The sequence below is a fragment of the Acomys russatus genome, chromosome 28 (genome assembly GCF_903995435.1).
Source record: "Acomys russatus chromosome 28, mAcoRus1.1, whole genome shotgun sequence".
Taxonomy (NCBI): Eukaryota; Metazoa; Chordata; class Mammalia; order Rodentia; family Muridae; genus Acomys; species Acomys russatus.
This window is the reverse complement of record NC_067164.1, coordinates 29,770,063-29,792,948: the sequence shown is the minus strand read 5'-3', so window position 1 is coordinate 29,792,948 and position 22,886 is coordinate 29,770,063. Positions and strand designations below refer to the sequence as shown.

Below are 22,886 nucleotides of genomic sequence, written 5' to 3'. Positions count from 1 at the left end.
TGTGGTTGCGAAAGAGGCGGCCAGCGGATGGCTAAGGGAAGCTCGGGCCGCCGGGGACGGCGACAGCTCACCCGCAGCCGGCGGGCTCACAGCGGCCACGCTGCCCCCGGGGCGAGCCGCGCGGCGCTCAGGTGGCGCTTTCCCGCTCAGGTGAGCTCCTCCCGCGCCTCCCATTGGCCGAGGCGCCCGTGGCGCTGCAAGGGCGACGCAGCCCGGTCTAGTTCAGGGTCTAGGGCGGCGCGTCACTTCCGGTAGCGCGGAGCTTGTAAAACACCCTGGAGAGAAAATGGCGGCGGCGGCGGCTTCGGCGGCGGCGCCTCAGCAGCTTTCGGATGAGGAGCTCTTTTCTCAGCTCCGCCGTTACGGCTTGTCTCCGGGTCCGGTGACAGAGAGCACTCGGCCGGTGTACCTCAAGAAGCTGAAGAAGCTTCGCGACGAAGAGCAGCAGCAGCAGCAGCAGCAGCAGCAGCAGCAGCAACAGCAGCAGCAGCAGCACCGGGCGGGGGGCCGCGGCAACAAGACGCGGAACAGTAATAACAATAACACGGCCGCCGCAGCCGCGGGACCGGCGGCGGGGATGGGGGTCCGGCCGGGCTCGGGTGACCTCTTGTACTTACGGACCCCTGCGGCCCTTAGCCGCTTGTCGGCCTCGGTTCCGGAGAGCCCCCTGGGAGGATCCGGGGGCGCGGCGGCGGCGGCGGCGGCGGCGGTGGCCGTCCCCGCGGCGGGCAGCAAAGTGCTGCTGGGCTTCAGCTCCGACGAGTCGGACGTGGAGGCCAGCCCGCGGGAGCAGGCGGGCGGCGGCGGCGGCGGCGGCGGCGCCGCGCGGAGGGACCGGGCTGCGCTCCAGTACCGCGGGCTCAAAGCGCCGCCGGCGCCGCTGGCCGCCAGCGAGCTGACCCACGGCGGCGGCGGCGGCGGCGGCGGCAGCCCGGCCGAGCGGAGGAAGCCCCACTCGTGGTGGGGGTCGCGGAGGCCAGCGGGTCCCGAGCCGCAGCCGCCGTCCGGGAACGACGGAGCCGCGGAGGACGTGGACGAGGAGGTGGCGGACGGCGAGGACAGGGATCACCCCGAGGCCGACGAGCCGCTGTGGGCTAGCCGAGCCGTGAACGGCAGCCGCCTCCTGCCTTACAGCTGCCGGGAGCACTATTCGGACTCGGAGGAAGAGGACGACGAAGACGACGGCGACGACAGCAACGTGGCCTCCGCCAGACAGGTATTAAAGGACGACTCCCTTTCCCGGCATCGACCCAGACGGAGCCATAGTAAGCCTTTCTCCGCGCTGACTGCTAAATCTGGCGGCAGCCGGCAGGAGACTTCTTCGGTTCAGGGAGGGGGAGGACTCGCGATGAATGACAGGGCGGCGGCTGCCGGGAGTCTAGACAGGAGCCGAGACCTCGAGGAGGCGGCGGCGGCGGCGGCGGCGGCCGAGCCGGGAGGAGGGTGCGATCGAATGGACTCCACCCCCATTCCTCGATACCGGGCTGGCGGGAAGAAGCTGGCCCCGCTCCTGTCCCCACCGATTCCGGACGTGGACTCAACCTTGGAGTCGCCCACAGGTTCCCTCCTCAAAACCAACAATCACATAGGCGGCGGCGGCGGGGCCTTCAGTGTGGAGTCCCCGAGTATATATACTAACAGCCTCCCTCCCAGCGCGGCCGCAACCGCCCCTGCTTCGCTCAGGATCAACCACGCCAATCACACTGGCTCCAATCATACCTACCTGAAGAACGCGTACGGCAAGCCGAAGAAGCTCTGCGAGCCTGAAGAGGAACTTCTCCAGCAGTTTAAACGTGAGGAGGTGTCTCCGACGGGCGGTTTCAGTGCTCACTACTTGTCGATGTTTCTCCTAACTGCTGCCTGCTTATTTTTCCTAATATTGGGACTGACTTACCTAGGAATGAGAGGGACGGCAGTGCCCGAGGACGGAGGACTCAGTAAGTATTTAAGTAAAACTCTGAGGGCCAGATTGCCAACTGCAACGTTGCTAAGCGGTGACCTTTACCTGCAAGCAGTTTGTTTAGACACGGAAAGTACCACAGAACACATGCGTCGCATTTCTTTTGAGAAGCAATAGTATTACCAGTATCCGGAGTGCTGTCTTAGGGCCGGTTTTTAAGGTTTTTCTGCATGGTGTATTGTTCAATTCAAAACAACTTACTGAAGAAGAAAGCATTATGAGCCTGTTAGTAAAAAGGTGCCTGCCATTTGCTCATGACTTTTGAAGTACTACCATTTTTAAGAGTGCCATACATGCATTTCCTTATTTTAAAATCTCTTACTGTTCTAGGAGATGGTGTGCCGTTTCTTTAGAGAGAATGAGTGAGGCAGCAGGGCACGCCTTATGATTCACGTCTCAGCCCAAAGCACTTGCGCTTTCAGCCATGAGGAAAGTCAGGGTAGCTTAGTAGAGGAACTTGGAGTCAGGTTTACTTGGTAAGTGACTATAGGGAGGCATTAAGGCAGCGTTGTCTTCTGCACTGAGAATTAAGACACAACAGTGATAGGTCAGATCATTCAAAGAAGATAACCATTTGCGTGCCCCGTGAGGACGGACATAAGGATGAAGTAAGTGGTTTGTGCTATTTTAGATGGACAGAGCTGGTCAACACAAGTAGCATTGCAGAGAGACAGAACATTCCTGGGCAGGGCTCACAAGAAGGAAAGACACTGGCCGTAGTTCCCCGTGGCTGTTAGAACGCCTTTCCTAGCCTAGACTTGGATGAGGTTTACTAAAATTGGATGGCAGTTATATCATATAACGGACTGTGAAGTTGTGTCTCTTAGTGGCTCTTCCCGTTCCCCCTCAAGATTCTCCCAGTGTGACTTCACAGTGCTGTGATTTGTACGAGCAGAGCTGCCTTCTATGGAGTTTACTCCGCAGCTGTGGAACAGATGCAGCGAGGGACTGAGTAGTGTGAGCTTTGATTTCAGTGTAACCAAGTCCAAGATAGTGAACAAATAAGTTACTACAATATTGTTTAGTTACAGGGGTCACAAGAGTAGTCCTTACTGTAATTGGCAGTCTGGGGGCAAGAGTGAGCGATATACTGTGTCCTGCCTTAAACATTTGAGCGGGGCAGGAAACCACTCTGGAAATGAAACTCGGTAGTTAGATGACATTATTACCTGTGTGTGGCGGGGGGGAGACCGGCTTTTGCTTCGGTTTGTTTTTTCTAACCACTGTGTCATCCATCTGGCCATGACCTGAAACCTAAGTGCTTTACACAGTGTCTTACTCAGTCTTCCCAACACCTCTCAGGGAACGGCGCTCTCTTCAGTGTACGGACACTGAAATTCAGGTAAGTTAAGACGTGTCCAACTGAACATTTAGCAAGTCAGGGGGCTGTGAGCCCGGTTTAGATTTTTTTTCCTAACGACAAAGCCCATTTTCTTATTATTTTGTGTGACTTGAAAAGTGTGTTACCTTTATTGTGCTTAAGAAAATAATAGAATACTTGATAGGACTTCATGTGAAATTATTGATGACCCAAATTATTGAAGGTCACTTTCATGTGTTTTATCACCTTAAGGGGAATGATTGTTTTATTGTGTAGAGCTGGATAGAAATGCCAAGGTTTCTTTTAAAACAAAACAAAACAAAACCAACCAACCAACAAACAAAAAACCCTCCTTACCTTCATTCATAAAGACACTGCAACATGGATGTCCTTGATGGAAAAAGCAAGGGGTAAGTAGTTGAGATGACTAATGGTTTGGCTGAAAGAATCAAACTCTTGTTTGTAACCCTCCCTCTTACATGCTAAGTGGTAGAAGTATCTGCCAACTTTGTCATTTTGAAGGTCAAATGAGAGAATTTATTAAGCATGGGATGATACTTATTTAGAAGTTCTGATGAAATTTGTATTTCTGATAAATTATCTATGTAATGAAATAGTTAGCACAAATTATGTTCACCGTGTTTTTAAAGTCTATTTAACATTTAATTACCAGTTCCATTAGGTAAACCTTGAAGCAGATGATGCAGAAGTCTGAGCCAAAGTATAATGAATTGATGATGTACTTGACATTGTAAGCCGTGGTGGAAAGTTGTGCCGGCGAGGTCAGTTAGTCTGGCCACGTAATGTCAGGGGGTTAAGAGTGAACTCTCTCCACTCTCTGTATTCTGAATCTTTTCTCATAATGTTTGCCCATAGCATTCATTGGTCAAATAGTGTAAGTTTTACCTCAAGTGATAATTTCACCAGAAGATTGTAGGTTATATGTGCAAGCCTAAGTAAAAAGTTCTTAATTATTTTAGTTTTTGCAGTTTTTTCATTAGCATCTTTTTTATTAAGTTACTTTCACTCACCACATTTCTGAGTTTGCCTTCATGTCTGCAGAGTTAGGTGTCAGGTGAGATGGTCTGAGCTTCTTCCAATTCCAAGAATTAACCTTCAACTTTAAACTACTATCAGAACAGCTCACACACTGGCTTGCAATAAAATTGTCCCATAGATGCTTAAATCATGACAGCTCACTTAAAAAAAGAGAGAAAACAGAATAAATTGCCTGTTGTAGATTCATGGTATTATTTAAAAATCATTCAACTACAAAAGACATGATTTTTATAGACAATTTGAAGAGAGATGAAGCACAAAATGAGTGTAATTATATATTCCCTCCTTCAATTTTATACTCATTCCTGTTAATTTATAACAGGAATATTAGCTCCTTTCAGAATGTTCTTAACATAAGAATTCTTCTTATGTTCTTCATATTCTTAACGTAAAGATAGGTGTGTTGCTTTTCATTCAAATAGTATGGATATGTTTTACTTTAAGTGCCTACCGTGCCAAGAATTTTTAAACAGCTGATGTGTTGAACAATATGTGGATATATAGCAGATGAAGTCTTCAGAACCCATATTCTAGAAGTGGACAGTGAACAAATAAGAATTTTGGCATTATGCTATATTGTGTTAACCTTAACCATAGGAAATGCTAGTGTCTTTAGAGAGCTGGGGTGGGGCTGGGGTGCTGTGTTATACTGCATACAGGTAGGCAGGCCTTCCTGAGGAGATGACACATGAACCAAGATCAGAATTGCCTGGAGGGTTAGCCAGTGACAAGAAGAGCACTCTGGCAGATACAACAGCTTGTGTGTGGAAGGGTCAGAAAGTGTGGCCAGTGTTTCTGGGGCTGCATGTGAGGGAAAATGGCACATGATGAAGTCAGTGTGGGCATGGGTGGAGGCATAATTGAGGAGTCCTAATTTTAAGTGACGTTCTTTATGTATTAAGCAATTTGTATTTTCACTTAACATTATATCATAGGTATCTTTTCCATGCACTGATTTGAAGTGTAAAGGTATATTTTAAGAATTTCTCTCACCACAGGTCTTTTTCTCATCCTGTAAAAGTGCTAAAATCTGTGCTATACTAAAAATATTCAGTTCTATATTCCACTCGACTGCTGCTCTCTTCTCAGCTAAGACATTGATTCTCTCCTTTGCTAGTCACTTAGTTTTGTCTCCCCCCTCCCCCCGCCTCCGCTCCCCACCAGAGATTCTATTGTAATCAGTCTTCAGGGCACCAGTTAACCAGCTTCCATTTCTCTTCCCTATAGAACATTCTGTGCGTTGCCAACTCCCTTGGCTATATACTCCTGAAAACTTGCCCATTTTACCACTGTCTCCTAGTTTTCATACTTGCGTATGCTGCTGCTTTAAACATGTTTAGTCCTTAGCACTTTAGCTTCAGTGTCACCCTTTCTGCACACTTCCCTGGGGTGTGTTAGCCATTCTCAGAGTTCTGCCTCTCAAAATGTACTCTCTAATAAACATCTCTTCTAAATGCTATACTTACCTGTTTGTTTCTTGCACAGCTTTCCGATGTCCCAAGTTCCAGCCCACCTGGCACTTTCTGTACTGTCACCTTGCTTTTGCTTCTCTGTTCTCTGTTTTGATAATGGCACTGCAGTATAGAACCAGAGCTCAAGGGAGAAGCTTGGCTTTGCCTAGACTCCTTCCTTCCCTTCACCTTATCATGTTCTTCTCTGATGGGTTATTTTTGATGGTCAGTAGTTGTAGTTTCTTTGTATCTTTTAAAAATCAGTTGGTGGTGTTTTGTTTTTTGAGACAGGGTTTTTGTGTGTGGCCCTGGCTGTCCTGGAACTTGTTCCTTAGACCATGCGGGTCTCAAAGTCAGAGACCCACCTGCCTCTGCCTCCTGAGCGCAGGAATTAAAGGCATGTGCCACCACTGCCCAGCTCAGGCTTTGTTCTGTCACTTCTGCTTTTAGGTTAGTTTTTGCCTGAACTCTTTATAGCCAAAAGGCCTGTGCTTCTGGGCAGCAGCCTTTCCAGTGCATTTCTGAGCTACAGCAATGTTCCAAAAGCACACATGCAGTTAGTCTCCTATTTCAGAGTACCCGGTGACTTTCTTTTACTTACTGACCAAAATTATTTGATTAAATTGTCCAGAGATGACACTTGACCATTCTATCTTCATTTTTTACTAGTTATTGAGTATGTAATAGTATTTTGTGTTTTTGCACATATTACCCCTTTCTTGGGAATAGGCTCTTTTTCTCTCTACTATTTATTCTTAAAAGTTTGCCTTGTGAACCAGACACTTTGTCTGTTTATCTAGGTTTGGGCCATCACTCAGTGCTCAAATAAGAGCTGCTTCTTCCTTCATAGCATTGATTATACTGAGTAATGGTGTGAGCCCACCATGGCAGACAGACTACACTCCTTATGTTAATCTTGTAGGTCAGGTACAGGCTTTACTATTTAGGTTTGGGTTTGAATTTCAGTTCTCTGTTCTGTGACTTTACTAGAAATGTCCCATCTTAAAAGACAAACGTACTTGATACCTTCGTGGGGGTGGCTTTAAGCCTTAGATGAGATAATGCATGTCAAATGTTTAATGTTACTGAAGAGGATGGAAATTACTTTAGTATCCTTGGCACAAATTTGTGACCCAGTAGATGTTTGTTGAATAACGATCACATATAAAGTACCCAACACAGGCTCTGTGTGTCTGTGTGTGTGTGTGTGCGCGCGCGTGTGCATGTAGGCTGTATATCTGCAGATTTAACCAGCCACCAACCAGGAATACGTGACGGAAATTTGCATCTGAACATGCACTTTGTTATTGTCTAAACAGTATGGTACAGTGACTGTTTATATAGCAATTGTATTCACCTATTTACATAGTATTCTGCATTAAAAGTAATGTGGATAGACTTGGGGAGACAGAGGCAGGTGGATATCTGTGAGTTCAAGATCAGCCTGATCTACAAAGTGAGCCCAGGACAGCCAAGGCTACACAGAGAAACCCTGTTTCGAAAAATGAAAAAAAAAAGAAAGAAAGGAAAGGAAAGGAAAAAGGGAATGTAGAGATGCGATAGAGTACAGGAGGAGGGTGAGTACAGGAGGAGGGTGAGTACAGGAGGAGGGTGAGTACAGGAGGAGGGTGAGTACAGGAGGAGGGTGAGTACAGGAGGAGGGTGAGTACAGGAGGAGGGTGAGTACAGGAGGAGGGTGAATACGGGGTGTGTAAATACTAGGCTATTTTATGTGACATGCACCAGCGTCTTCACATTTTCAGTACAGGAGTCCCATTCTTCATGCAAACTTGAGAATCGTTTTAAATATACACTGATGAGCTTAGTGTCTATTTCAGTTATTTATCTGATAAGAGTATTTGAAAATAATTCAATCCCACAGAAATTTGGATTACATCAAGATCAGTCATAGGAAGTGGTTAAGAAACAGGTAATTATGTGACAAGTAACAGTTACACTTTAGTAGATGGGGAGAATTCACTTTATCAGTCAAAATATCAAAAGCTTGAGCTCCAGGTTTGGACTTAGCTCAGCAGGCTAAACAGTGGGAATTCATGGAGGCTTTAGAGCAGAGAACGGACACAGTCAAATTGTGTTTTCAGGTGGGGTAGGTGGTGGACTGACAGCTGGAGAGCAGTGCTGTAACAAGCATGAGTGTTGTGAAACTTAGCTTGATAATTGGGAATCGATAGGGCTTAAGATAGTTGTTCTGAAGAGAGAAATACGCTCGTTGACTGTTGTCTATATTGTCTGTATCAGAACCAAAGGGCAATTTTGTGATCACCAACCTGAGTGACTTAGGAACTTTCATACTGTAGAGAAAAATTAGAAATGTAGAGGAGGGCTCTTGTTTGAAAAAACTGTGGTAAAAATTGGGGGAAAACTTATTTTATTTAGGAGTGGTTTTCAAGTTCAAGTGGAAGTATGTATCCCTTGGGTTACTGTAGAAATGTGATTGGCACAAAGTTAAGAAACTGGTGCTGTGTGTGAGTGAGTACATGGACTGTTAGCTGAAGGGGTAGCTAGCTCTTCATACTCCACTTTTAAGGTATAAAACCAGCTATTACCAAGAAGCATCCCACGCTGTGGGTTTGGTTTAAGAAACATTTTTACTCTTTAGAGGAATATCGGCTAGCCAAGTCTAGAAGTTGATAACTGGTATTGAGATGGGGTTAAAACTTTTGAAAAAATACTTGTTGCAGTTCCTTGTGAAGAATGAAAGCTGGATATCATTTTTGAAATTTGTAAAAGTTGATTAGTTGGTAGGAGAACAATGTTTTTAGACCTAAGAATATTCTTGTAAATCCAAGATGTTTGTTATAACAAGTTTGATGATTTTAGAAACAACAACAACAACAACAAAAACTACTCTATGAGCATATATTTGTTTTGGAAATTATCTGTAGAATAATTGAAAATTATAAAATATCAATGAGAACTTGTTTTTCCCCACAGAAGTAAGTGGTTTGAGGAAATAATGGTGTAGAGAAGCTGTGTGTGAACCTTAGTGCTTTCACTCACCACCTTAAACTAAGGAGACATGGGCGGGGGAAGCCTGCATTCTCACCTGGGAAGGAGACTCAAGGGGGAGGGGCTGTGAAGTAGTGCGTGTAAACTAAAGCTTGGCATAACCCTTCTGTGTGCTGTGTTCCAGGCAGAGGGCTGAGCTCCCAGTACCCCTCATGAGGTTCCCTACTGTAGGATGAGTGGACAGGGAGAGGTCAGGTAGGCAGTCCTATGTGGGCAGGAGCTGAGCTGCAGCTGTTAGTCGCCGTGCTGGATGCCTTTCTGTGTGTACGTACCTAAGTATTGAGTTCTCTGTGACATTATCCAGAATACTATGAAGAGTATGGGTAGCTTCTGCAAATTAGTGTGTGAGATCCAAGAACTGCTAAGGATAATCTATGAAAAGAAAGCACAAAATTACAATCAATGATATGGAACTATTTACCCTCCCTCACTTTTAGATTTTAGATTATGGCGCACACCTTTAATCCCAGCACTCGGGAGGCAGAGGCAGGAGGATTGCTGTGAGTTCGAGGCCAGCCTGGTCTACAAAGTGAGTCCAGGACAGCCACGGCTACACAGAGAAACCCTGTCTTGAAAAACAAAAAAAAAAAAAAAAAAAAAAAAAATAGATTAATTGATATGTGGGGAAAGGGTGTCTGCTGTAATACAAACTGTAGTTCATAATGTATAAAGCTACAATAAAGATACTTTTTAGCTTTAAAATATTTGTACAGTGGTAAAACTGGTGTGGAAAGTAGTGGTTTTATAATGTGGTTTACCAGTATAAACTGATTGTTTATTAGGGTTTATCTTTTAAGTGGTAACACAGTTTACATTGTATGGTAAAGATATACAGTGTGTGTGCTTTTCTTTTTAACTCAAGTTTGTGGTGTCCATTTATTCTTCTGTTTGTTGTAATGGAAAGGAAATGTTCTAAAGAATTGGCATGGATAGTTTAAAACTTAGCTATTTGTGTGACTTTTCAGAGTTGTGAGGACTCAGGGTTGGTTACTGTGCAGTCGTGTTTGGATTTGTATATTGTAGCCTTTGAAACTTAACTTTAAAAAGTAGTTTCTGTAAATCTGAGTCTTACGGTAAAGCCTACTACAACCTGCACTCTGTCAAGGAGCAGTTGGCTGACTCTGGAGATAAGTGCCAGTGTGGCTGATCATTCCTGCCACCTGTTTCTATACCAACACTTCTCAAGTGGGACTCCATCCGTAAATCACACGATTTTAATGTAGATATTATTTCATGCAAGGGTTCAGAAGTAAGCTTTTCCTTTTTTGAAGAAACATGGAGACTAAATGTATCCCAAATGAAAATGTTATAAATCTGAATGTTTACTGCTAAGTTCAAGATGTTCTGGAAGTATTCTTATGACAGAATGTCTTTTTTTTTTTTTTTTTTTTAAATTACCCTTTCAGGTGTCCCTTCTTTCAGAATTCAGAGACTTAATGGTAAAGGGAGACATTAGTTAAGAACTTTCTGTGTGGACACTTCAGTTTCTATGAGACTGGTTACTACTAGCCTGTGAGAAACTAGGTGCACAAGGAGTAGGTGACAAGTATCTCGCTCAGGGTCCTGCAGCTGAGCGTTAGCGAGGCCTTGCAGCCCCAGCCTGCTGGCTGCCTGGAAACCCGCCTCGCTGCCTCCCTGTCAGGTGGCAGTCTTGCTGCTGCGCAGCTGCTGCTGGTTGTAAGGGAGCTACTTAGAACCCCTGAGCCTGACTTTTGATATTTATTAAGTGGAAATGTAGTAAAGTTTGCCTTATGTCCAGCCAATGATTTTTACAGGGAATTTTACACAAATGATTTGAAGAAAGTTGAAATGATCTGAACTGTACTGCTAATGCTGTAAGTTAGAGCTCTCCAGCTATAGTAGTATAATTTAAGAAACACTCGTCCAGCTCAAGGGCATGTTTTGTTAATAACGTTTATAAGTAATGAAAATTTGTTAAATTTATAGGCCTTATCAGTACTTTTAAACTTGCCTCTTCTGCCTGAGTAGATAAAGGGGAGCTATTGTTTCATGGCATCTAATTAGTGCCTTCTTTGTTTCCCAGACTGAAGAAGAACCTTTTATTTTTGTAACTATATTATTATGGTACATCATAAAATACAACCAGAAGCTAGATTTTGGTTCTGACTTCAAGAAGGTAGATTTGCAAGTCAAAGATGAGGTACATTAATGTAAAATGAAGTACTGAATTAGAGGCAGAAAATACACTTAAGAATGTAGATAGGTGTTTTACTCAGATTCTTTAGAGGAACAGAACTAATAGAATGAATATATATTATGAAACGGAATTATTAGGTCGGCTTACATGACAGTGGGTAGGCAGTCCAGCAGTAGCTGTTTGCACGCTAGAAAGGCCACTCAGTCCGCAAAGCCTTGGTGCTTCAGCAGTCCCTGTCTGGCTCTGAAGGCCTGGAGGACACCTGAGCTACTGGGGTTTAGTCTGTGCTGGAGCCTAAGATGCTGAGTTCCCTTGTAAGCGAAGAGTGACAGCAGTTGCAGCAGCAGAGAGACTGGTGCATTCACCAGCAAGGAGCAAGGCAGAGTAGACAAAGCGGCACTGTTTTCCCTCTTTATAGCTCGGCTGCAGCCTGAAGGTGCTGCCCACTCTAGGGAGGCTCTTCCTCCCTACTAGTTCTTTCCTGGAACTACCCTGGCAGACACGCCTCAGTTGGATCTTAGAGTATGTTTCTGTTGCTGCTAGCCAAGGAATAGAGCCTATGCCTTGGCTTGTTAGACGCTCTTCAGATAACTTATAAAGTAGGATGAATACTCTTACACCCAAGTGGGAAGATGAGGTATGTTCCAGTGTATAGACAGCTAAATGGGTACAGCCAAGAAACTGGGAGGTGTAAAGTGGGTTTAATAAATAGGATATTAAAATCATACAGCCTAATTTGGAGGAATTTAAAGTGCATTAAGATCTCTAGTCTCCATTTGTGAAACATGACAGGTTTATTCCACTTTGAATTTGAAATATCAGTGTTAGGATTTTTACCAGAATTTTCAGTAGAAAAATAGTACAAGCCACATTAAAACATAAAAGAGAAATGAGGAAACAATACTAGTAATTAATTTTACTTAATCTAGTATAGCTAGAATATCATTTTGATATAACTGGTGTAGAAATTGCTGAGGAAATATTTTATGTACTTTTTTGGTGTGTATTAAGGATTCAAAACTCAAGGAACCTTACGCATAGTATAAACCAACAGATTAGTGATGTTTCCAAAGCTCAGTAGATGCCTGTGGCTAGTGGCTTCCTTACTGGGACAGCCTATATCTAGACTGCCCTGTGCTAGATTAGTAGTTTGATTAGATATAATGACTTATTTTAGGATGACTACAATGTGCAATCTATTATGTTCTATTATAATTTTAGTTAATATTTTTAGTAATAGTATATAACATGGAGTTATCAATTTATAGATACAAAGTTCTTTGTTTTTTTAAAGATTTATTTATTATGTATACAGTGTTCTGCATGCATGTAATACCTGTGTGCCAGAAGAGGGCACCAGATCTCATTATAGATGAATGTGAGCCATCATGTGGTTGCTGGGAAGTGAACTCAAGACCTTTGGAAGAGCAGCCAGTGCTCTTAATTTCTGAGCCACCTCTCCAGCCCACAAAGTTCTTTGTTAAACAAGTATTCTGTACAAGGATGGGATTTACAGCTATTCTGATTTAAAGCTCTTGTTCTGTTTACTATAATACATATTTCAGACACAAGCACTTAGAGGCCAGGCAGGTGGATGATGTTTGCTTTCATCCTGTGTTGTCTTTACTGGTGAGCCGACTTTACTGCTCCTTATTTTAGAGTACCACATGCCTCTTAGCTTCGAGTCACAGTAGTACTCCCAGATGTTCTCATAATCTTACAGAAATATTCATCTATGCCATCTTTCCCATTTCTTGTCTTGAAACTAGACACAGGAATAAGAGATAACCTTTCCGGTCTGGCAATTGACTGCAGTGAAAGGACGCACTTGCTTGAGTTTATGAGGTCTGGGGTAAAGTTTACGAAGGAAAAATGGGAGTGGGTATCAGTGCTCTTGTAGGCCATAGGGTAATGGCTCGCTTGCTTTTCTGTTTTCCCTTTGCATTCTTCTTCCCTTTCCTTCTTTGTTTGTTCGTTCAATGTGTGTGAGCATTTTGCCTGCATGTGTGTGTGTATACCACTTGGATGCCTGGTGCCTAAGAAGGTCAGAAAAGGCACCAGATCCATGGAACCGGAGTTACAGGGCTCATGAGCCACCACGTAGGTGCTGGGAATTGAACCTAGGTCCTCTGCAAGAGCAACAAGTACTCTTAGCCACTGAGCCATCTCTTCACACAAATCTGCTTTCTTAAAGCAAACACCTATGTTGCTTAATACCTTTTGATGATTTCTATAGAGATTTAAGTAATAGACACTGAGTTTCATCACTTAATGCCTAAAGGAAAATAAATAAATGTGTGAGCATGCTATTTGAATTCAGATGTTTTAAAAAGAGTATAATAGGGTGTGCAATTTGACAAAAAGGGAATGTATCACTTGAAGTTGAAAAAAATCCTAGTAAGTCTTCTAGCTAGAGCAGATATTACATGAATATAAGTAATAGTTCATTTTATACTTTACCAAACTCTTCATAAATGTTCTTACACAGCTAACTTTATCAGCCTGTATCAAGCTTCTAGCCCCCTCCCTCCATTTATGAATAATAATTCTGGTTCTTGCGGAAGAAAGGAAACACCTGATGAATGAAAGCTTTTAAAGTTAAAGGCATTCTTGCCATATAGAAACATTTTTGGTTTTAAAGGAGTTTTCAGAGTTGTATGCTGCTTTATGCAGTGGTAGAATTTGGGGAGGATATTGTTTAGCCAAGTTTCTTCAGGTTTAAAGACAGTTTTAAGAAAAAGGGTTTAGCCAGGCAGTGGTGGCACATACCTTTAATCCTAGCATGCGAGGTAGGGGCAGAGCCAGGTGGATCTCTTAGCTTGAGGCCAGCTTGGTCTACAAAGTGAGTTCCATGTCAGCCAGGGCTACACAGAGAAACCATGTCTCGAGAAACCAAAAAAGAAAAGAAACTGAGGGTTTTACTGTGACTGGATTTGTAATTATAAACATTTTAATGTTGACTTAGTTCAAGAAGCTCCAAGTCTATGTATGTGTCTCTGTCTCTTGAATACTGAAACATTTAGATTTTGTGTGCATTATTTAGTTCTTAAAATTCACAGCTGGGGACTCCATGATGGACATGTCACAGACACAGGCTTTCAGCCTTACTCAGAGAAGCTTCTCTTTGTACCAAACGTTGGTGAATTAAGAGATTCTTGGCTGTTCAAAAGGGGCAGTTGCATGTTCAGCCTCAAACAGACCATTTATACTTTCCCCTTTAAGGCCCGGGAACATCGCAGAAAACGAGATAGGAGACGGGTAAGAGGAGACACAGAGAAGGACTGTAAGATGCTATTTTCTGGGCACAGGGCAGCCGCTGCGGTCATGAGCTCTATAGCAGCTGTGTGGCCTTCCTGGAACCTGTGCAAGAGTGGGCCTGCAAATAGTCACAGATGGGGAAGAGCTCAGGGGCCCCAGTTCCTGTTGCACTGGTGACTACTGAATGAGTCTGGAGAAGAGAGGCCTTATCTTCAGATGTGTACCTACAAGTGAGCTCATCAGGTGCCAGTGGATAGTTCCACACCCAAGCTCACAGAGACCACCCTGGCTAAACTCAGTGGGTCACAAAACAAAACAAAAAGGCTGGAAAGGAACCAATAGGGAGGATTGACCGGCATGGTGGGGAGATGAGAGGGTGGAGGTGAGAGTAATCTGAATGTACTATGTGGATTAAGTTGTTGAACAAATTTAGTTAACAAAAAGTTAACTAAACACCACCACCACCACCCCTCCCCAGCATATATATTTCCTCTTTCCTCGTTCTGTAGATGACGACAGTGACTCTTTGGAAGGTTAAGATGGTAGACTGTGGTGTGTATGTGCAGAGTGAAGATCTGAGCACAGATACTCACGCCAGCATATCTTTACCCTTAACATAAAGGAACTTTTGGTGATGTGTATCCAAACCATAGTGGATGGTATTAAGGAACATAAATTATATTAGTTTTATTCCAGGATTTTAAGGTTGCTTGCTTAGACTTTAGAGAATAAAGTCTCAGCCATGTTGATTTGTTCAGAGTATTGTTATGCAGTTGACAAATTCAGTTCTGGTGTGTAGCAGTTCATGCAGTTGAGCTCTGGAAATCTGCATGTAAACCAGAGATTGGACACCATCAAAATTTAGAAATGCAATTGAAAACTCTTAGGTAAGGAAGTTCTCTTAGGCTGTCTCTGGAAGGCACTTTTTCCTTTCACTGTAAGGTTAGGTTTTTTTTTTTTTTAAATAACCTAAGGAAGCATTAGAACAGTTACACCTACTTAAACATTAAAATCACATTTGGAATTTGAAGTATGCTATAAAAGCTCTGTGGGATAGAAGGAAGCTGAAGGAATAGCATAGTGTTAAAAAGTTCACAAAATCATTTTTAAGTTTATTTTAGCAAAGAACAGTTTATGAAGTGGATGATGTTCAGAACCAGAAGAGACTCAGGGTCTACAGAGAGAGGTCAAAGCCAGCCATCTGATTTTTATTTCATTTATTTATTTATTTTGTATGTTAAATCCCACTTGTCCCTTGCCTGGTGTATAAGAGGGCAATTGACTTTAAGCAGTATATTTTTATTTATTTGGGAATCTCCTACATGCAGATGATAAATTTTGATCATACTCACTCCAATCCCCTCTCTGTATTCCAGTTTGATCTCTAGTCTTCCCTCATTTTTTTTTTTTCCTCCATGAGCCCCTTCCCCATCAATAGTTGGATATTCATGTGGTCAGTCTGTGCAGGCCCTCTGCAGGCAGCTGCGGTTACTTTCAGTTCATGAGAGCCTTGGCTTCCCAGCTCTTACCCTCTTTCCAGCCCTTCCTGGGTGTTCTGTGGCCCTTGGAGGGAGTGATGTGGGTATAGCATCTAAGGCTGAGCTTTCAACAGTTACTTGTTCTCAGCACCTTGACCAGCTGCGATTCTTCGCGTGAGCTGCCGTCACTGCAGAGACACTGACCAAGGATGAGGTCCTATCATGCCCATTTAGTAAAATAAGAGCAGCAGGTCCATTCCTAGGGCCTTTACCTCCCTGGTCATGGAACTTTGACTAAATTCATAGTATTAAACGTGAGCTGCCTCCTGCAAGTGGACCTCAGATCTAATCAGTTCAGTTGTTGTCCCCCTAACAGACACGCTGCTATTGTAACAGTACACCCCCTCGCCTGGCCTGTTAGTAATGTGTATGCCTTGGTACAAAGCTGAGAGCGGTCATTGTTTAGTCTCTCCCTCCACCTGTCTGCACAGCAGCTTGAGGCGCTGTGAAGATGAGCCAGCAGGGAGGCAGCATCCCATCCAGCTCAGGCTGTAGCTAACGCTGTAACCAAGGTGTGTGGTATCCTTAGAGTCTTAGTCCACTCTCGGGCAATCGAGGGCAGTGGCCATAGTCTGTCTAGTGTTGAGAGTCTCTGGCCTGGCTAGCCAACCACACGGAGAGGTGTCCTGCACCTGGCACTAAGATTTCATTTAAAAGCCTGTGGCTTTGAGATTGGTATATCTGTTCTTTTTTAAATTGTGTTTTTAGTTAATGTATAAAGTAGAGAGCTTCCATGTGACTTTGTATGGCTTTAATTTTTGTTAACAACTACTTCCCTGTACCTCACTTTCTCTCTCCACTTTTCACCCCATTCCTGTAAAAAACAAAGCCTCTCACATGCATCCACTATGGCCCTTGGTCACTTCCTGGTCCCTATACACATTTCAGGTTAAACAAACCTAAGAACCCCAAGCTGTGATCTATAGTTGAGAGGAAACATGTAGTGATGTTTGACTTTCTGGGTCTGGCTAATTACCTCACTCAGTCCAGTATTTTCCAGTTCCATCTGCTTTCCTGCAAGTTTTGTTTCGTTTTTCTTCACAGCCAAATACAGCCATTGTGTACTATTTTTTCCTTTTCAACTGAGTGTTTTTAGAATTATTAGTAGCACCGGATTTCATTCAGTGACTTCTCTTTGGCCTCGTTGGTGGATTACCTTAGTTGAGTTTTGAATGTTGATGAAGGCAGCCGCGCACACATGGGCTGAGTACCATCTGGCTCGGTGCGCTGTTCCTTTGCATTGTTGGATTTCACTTGCTGTCTGTAGAAGACATTACACCTGTGTCATGGCAGATGGTGATAGTATGATTTTCTTATAATGTCTTTGTCTGTTTTTTTGTTAAGGGCAATGCTGGTCCCATGGGATGTTAAGTATCGCTTTGATCGTCAGAGGGGTAGTGTAGACAGTTGGTAAAGGCTTCTTCAAAGTTTTAGTAAAATCCACCAGTAAACTCAGGTTGACCTGGTGTTTTCTGACCTTGGAAGTTATTATTAAGTTTCTTAATAGATTAGTTAGCAGTAAGAAAAATGAGTTTAATTTTATTTTCACTTATTCGTTTTCTGTTATGCTTCATTTCTTTATTGAGAGCCAGGTTTCTTACCTGAATCATTTTTCTTCTCTCTAAAGGACTTTTAATATTTCATGAAAGTCATTTCTACTGGGAAGAAATCCCCCATTTCTGCTTCTTTTGGGAAAGTATGAATTCATTTGTTCTTTCTCTTGTTCGTTCGTTCGTTCATTCATTCATTCATTCATTCATTCAGTGGATCTGGCTGTTTAACTTAAGACCTCACTAAGCTGTCCAGGCTGACCTTGGGCTCACCCAGGCTGATACGAACTTAATCATGCCCTAAGACCCTACATATTCGTGACTATTGATCTCTCCGGTTTCGTGGATAGCAGTTTGCCTTGTGACATCACGTCTATTATGGCTGTAAGAAGAGTTAATTTTTTGATTGTTTAACAGTAATAACCTCACAATTCTAACAGGTCAGACTAAAAGCAGATTTTTGATAGTATTTAATAGCACCCATAAGCATTTCTTATTTTGTAAAACATTTTAAAGTAAAATATTTATTTGTATTTATATTTCCCCTCTAATATATGACAATTTCCAAAGTTGAAAAGCTGTATTGTCAATACTCATATACCCGTTACTTAATTCTACTGTTCAAATATTATGTATTTGCTTTGTTATGAATTTTATCGTTGTTTCCTTTAGTTGTCATCCTTTTTTTCTTTTTAAAATTTTTTAGTTTTTGTGACAGAGATCCCAGGCCTGAGTACAGTCATAATGTCACATTAAAACTTTGTAAAGAAAAGTAGTTTCAGTTACAGCTTGATACCAGTTTTTATTGGCTGGTTTTTTTTTTTTTTTTAAGAGAGAAAAAAACAATCCTGCAGGCACAGTCTCCCTGTGTAGCCAGAGTAGACTCTGAACTTGTTAGTCTTCTTTTGCCTCCTGAGTGCTGAGTGTGCCACCATGCCCGGAGTGTCTGTTATATATAAATACAAGAGCTAACCAAATTAAAAGAAAGTTATTGGCTGAGTTTTAACCTTTTAGTTCTTGAATATATTTATCTGTTTTCTATATATTGTTAACATTTGATACCCACATTTAAAGTCCAGTTTATTTTTATGAAATCAATTATAAACTTATTTTTCAAAGAATATCTTGTTTGAGAGTGACGTAGGGTTATTGCCTCTCTTAAAACAGAGATAAGTGAAAAACTGGAAGTCCTAAAGAATGTTTCAGCTAAGAGAAGCGTTCTAATTTTTGCCGTTTTCCCTTTCTTTCATGAATCGACTATTTTAGATTGTATTCTAGATTGGTAAATGGGTTATGGCAAAAGGATCACTCAGTCATGACAAGAATAAACGTCGTAAGAGTGTCCCCTGAAAGCAAGTCTTACAGGAACAAACTGTAAAGGAATTTGCTAAGTATACGTTAAGTGCCTCTAATATAGAATGAGCATATATTTAATAAGGCCAGGAATAATTGTCGAAAATTCAGGAAACAAGTGGGCAGTGGCTGTTGCAAAAGAATGTTCTGCCTTGTTTCCTGTCTACTTTAGGTGAGCCTAGCTGATGGTGACATTCAGAAGTGCTCACCACACAGGGCAGTGCTCACCACACAGGGGCGGTGCTCCTCAGCTGTTGGAAACATTCCCTCTTCTCCCCCTCCCTCTTACACATGATCAGGCTGTGGAATCCCACTAACCTTAGAGATGGGGGTTGCAAATTTGAATATCTCTATATAAAAAAGGTATGATTGGTAATTTAGGTAGTTGAATTTTACTTCTTAGATGACTTGAATTTTTCCTAAGATGTAGTTTAAGGTCACAGAATGGTGTGGGTTTTTTGTTGTTGTTTTTGTTTTGTTTTTCAAGACAGGGTTTCTTGATGTAGCCCTGGCTGGCCTCACACTCGGAGATCCACCTGTGTCTGCCTCCTGAGTGCTAGGATTAGAGGCATGCAGCACGATGCCTGGCTAGGCCATAGAGTTTTAGAGCTGTAAGAGCCTTTGACGGCCATGTCTGTATATCATTGCTCTGCAGAGTGAACTGAGAGGAGGCCTTGTCCCTATTCTTAGCTCCTGTAACTAAAGCATGGCAGCTGGCACAGAGCAGACGCTTGCTTGGGACTGTCTTGCAATGCAAGATGAAGCTAAATGATGTATCACTCACTACACTAAGTTCCGAAGTTACAGCTGCTGTCACGTGGTCAGTTTCAGAACAGGCCTGTGAATGCGGTAGTTTGTGCTTAATTCTTCTCGTGGTAGTTGTGGGACACACCATTGATGCGTCTCCGTGTGTGCAGTTAGAGAACCTGCTGCAGCCTCTCCTGCCCACCTTTCTATTGGTTTTGATATGTTGTGTTATAAGAGGGTTAAAGCTTAGTAACTCAAAATCTGAAAGTGCTAGCGAACTCTTTGTCTATTAAACAAAGTAGAAAGATACTTTAGTTTTGGGGGTTTTAATTTTAGTGGACTCCAGACATAAATAAATGATAATTTTGTCTTGAATTCTGTTTACAAAAGCACGTTTATCTCAAGGAGGTAACCTAACCTTTTATGGGTCAATGTCTAACCAAAATGAGGTAATATATTCTCTAAAACTAGTGTTGTATTAACTGAGGCATTTAAAAAGTCTATACCAGCAAGATTCCTCCTGGTCCACCTCTGCAGTGCAGCTTTTGTCACTCAGGACAGGGCTGCACAGTGCTTAGGCGTTGCCATTGTACTGTCTGCTGTTAGCGGGGCTTTTACCTGAGGAGATGGGGGCTTTCAAGCTTGTCTGTTCTTCATGTCATTAGCAACAGACTTCTCCAGGGTGTTGAGATAGGAAGAGATGTTTGTGCTCTTGTTGGGGAAAGAAATAAATACCATATAGGTAAGTGGTAATACTGGGTTGTAAAGGTGCTGAGACTACATAGGTTCTGAGATGAGGAGGGTCACCGTGCTTTACAGCCCCTCCACGGCCTTCACGGTTGTGGCTGCAGACTGGACACTCAAGGCCGAAGGAAAGGAGAACATTGAGAAAGGAAATGACCAGGAGAAGCAAATGGCTAGAGTTTTCCTGGGAAAAGTGTCTTTTTGTGTACTGTCATTTACTTTAATTCAAATACATAGGATAGAAGAATGTGAGGGCAGGATGTGGAGCTAATTGTGCTGATCCAGAGAAAGGCACTCAGTGTGTACAATTGCCCATTTTCCTATCCGGGCTATTTCCGTTCTAGGAGCAACATAGCAGATGTGGTACTGCCTTCTAGCCTCGGTGTACTTGGCTGTTCTTCCTGTGTTTAACCTTTACATTTTAGATATTCGTGTGGCATGGTCCTCGGGAGTCTGTTGAAATGCAGTCTTAGTGGCGGCTTTCTCTGATTATCTTAGTTAAAATGGCTTCTTTCTGTCACAGTCAGCCCTGTTGTTTCTATCCAGCACACACAGGCCTACTGGCACGTATGCATTTTTAACGTTTACTCCTTCACTATCTCTTTGAATCTCTGTGGAACGTAAGTACGACAAGGGCCGGGGTCAGAGGTTTCTCCAGCTGTCAACTTGACACAAACCTCGTCATACCTGGGAAGAAGGAAGGACTCTCAGTTAAGAGGGTGTCTTTCTCAGATTGTCCGGGGCATGTCTGTTGGGTCAGTTTTTTGATTGCCTACTGGAGCAGGAAAGCCAGTAAGTAGTAAGCCAGTAAGCAGCATTCCTTCATGATCCCTGCTGTAGGCCCTGCCTCCGCACCCTGTGCTGAACTTCCCCTGGCTTCGCAACCTGTAAGCCAGATAAACCCTCTCCTCCAAGTTGCTTTTGCTCAGTATTTGTCACATGGTAGAATAAACGAGGATGGATATATTGATTTATTCAGTGCCCAGATTTACGTTGTGTAGCGTGAAGAACTAAAGTACTGGTCTCTTTCCTGGTACTTAGTGACCCACGTGGAGTCCTTTTGAAAGCCCATTGGTTTGTTTGATTGAGAATAGCACATACTCTACAGTATGCCAGCTCACAGATAGGTTCGTAGTTTTATTCCTACTTAGGAATTCATAATGGTTGGTAAATGTTCAGCTTGAAAACTGGGAAAAGTTTACATTTATTGAAAGGTGTGACGAAACTAATTATATTTTTGAAATTGGTAACATAAGTTTGGGAAGGAAAAATATGTGTCTCTTTACACTTAGAAGTGAAAAACTTCTTTGAGGCAAAATGTGGGAAACCACTGGAAGATTTTGAAGATCACATTAAACATTTTAGGTATTTGATTTGTAGCCATTAGTGTAGTTTAAAGGAAAGATAAGTCAAAAGTTTGAGGATGTGTACAAGAGCAGTTTGGTGTATCTGAAGTTTGAAATAACCTGGACAAAGAAATAGAAGAGGAAATGGCCAAGGTGGGAGAATTTGTGAAGAAAAAAAAAAAAAAAAAAGCCATATGAAGCTGTTTAGAAGCATTACAGCATAACAGTTTGGAGACTGGCTCCATGGCTGGCTGTGCCTCCAGGCGGTGGATGGAAGCGAGCCTCTGGGGGTAAGGGGGCTCAGGAGAGACCCCCTAATAGAGTAGTAGAGTTCTGCTATCAGATGCTCTTAAAATATAGGTCTTGTTTAAAGTTGCCAGATTTCTCCAAATCGTGGATTTTAAAAATATGTGATAATTATTAAGCTCCTTAAGGCTAGACAGTTTCCGTGAGGTGTCTTGGTGTTCTGAAAGTACTAAGGGATCTGAGGGAAGGAGGGTGTGGGAGCATGCTTCTGTCAGGAACCTGAGGACTTACTGTTCAACAGTGGCTGTACTTGGATAGTTTCCTTCTAAAACTTAACCGTAAGGCTAAGTTTTGCTTTTACCATTCTTAATTCAGTTTCTTATGTGTCAATTGTTGGCGTTTGAGGGAAAAAATGTAACCATAGGGTAGAAAGAATCCCCTTGGCTTTTTAGATGTGTCAGTCCTCAGTTTTCTTAGCCTTGAAGCAGGAATCTAGGTAAGGCACATCAGTAGTTTTCAACAGATTGCTCCTGTGTCACTCCTTCTGCCTTCCTACTTGTGATAACCGCCCCCAGCTTCCCCCAGAGTTCAACACTGTTACCTTCACAACAGAGTAAAATGCCTAAGTGTGCATTTAGCTTAATAGCTGTAAGCCTTTCAGCACTGCCTGCCTGTCTCCGTTCACACACATGTGACTCACACCTGGTTTCTGTTGTGAGTGGCTCTTAGAAGAGCAGTCTGTAGGCTGATGTACTTACACTGATTTATACACATGTGTGTCACAGACACATTTGAGCTGGTTTCCCATTTGGTGACAAAAATAAGTTTATATCAAGTAGAAAAAAATGCTTTGCTTCAGGGCTTTGCTTCAAAGATTTTAAAACTTGCCTTTTCAGGACTGCATTTTTTTTTTTTTTTTTGACATAAAAACACCTATTTTTAGTATTACTTAATACTGTTTTTCAAGATCAATAAGACATTTTTATAGTATATTGAGCTTTATATAGCTTTATTTTAAAGTGTTCAAATTCTACATTAAAAATTAATGCTATAAGCTGGGCGTTGGTGGCGCACGCCTTTAATCCCAGCACTCGGGAGGCAGAGGCAGGTGGATTACTATGAGTG

The 22,886-nt window shown here is 42.8% G+C and overlaps 1 protein-coding gene across 1 annotated transcript in view; it reads left to right on the top strand.

Moving 5' to 3' along the window:
* Positions 1-270: 270 nt before the first annotated feature.
* Lemd3 (LEM domain containing 3) overlaps positions 271-22,886 on the top strand; it is a 50,742-nt gene continuing 28,126 nt past the window's right edge. The window contains exon 1 of the mRNA XM_051170874.1: positions 271-1,937. Coding sequence (XP_051026831.1) covers positions 287-1,937 — 1,651 coding nt within the window. The 5' untranslated portion in view covers positions 271-286. The remainder of the gene's footprint in view (positions 1,938-22,886) is intronic.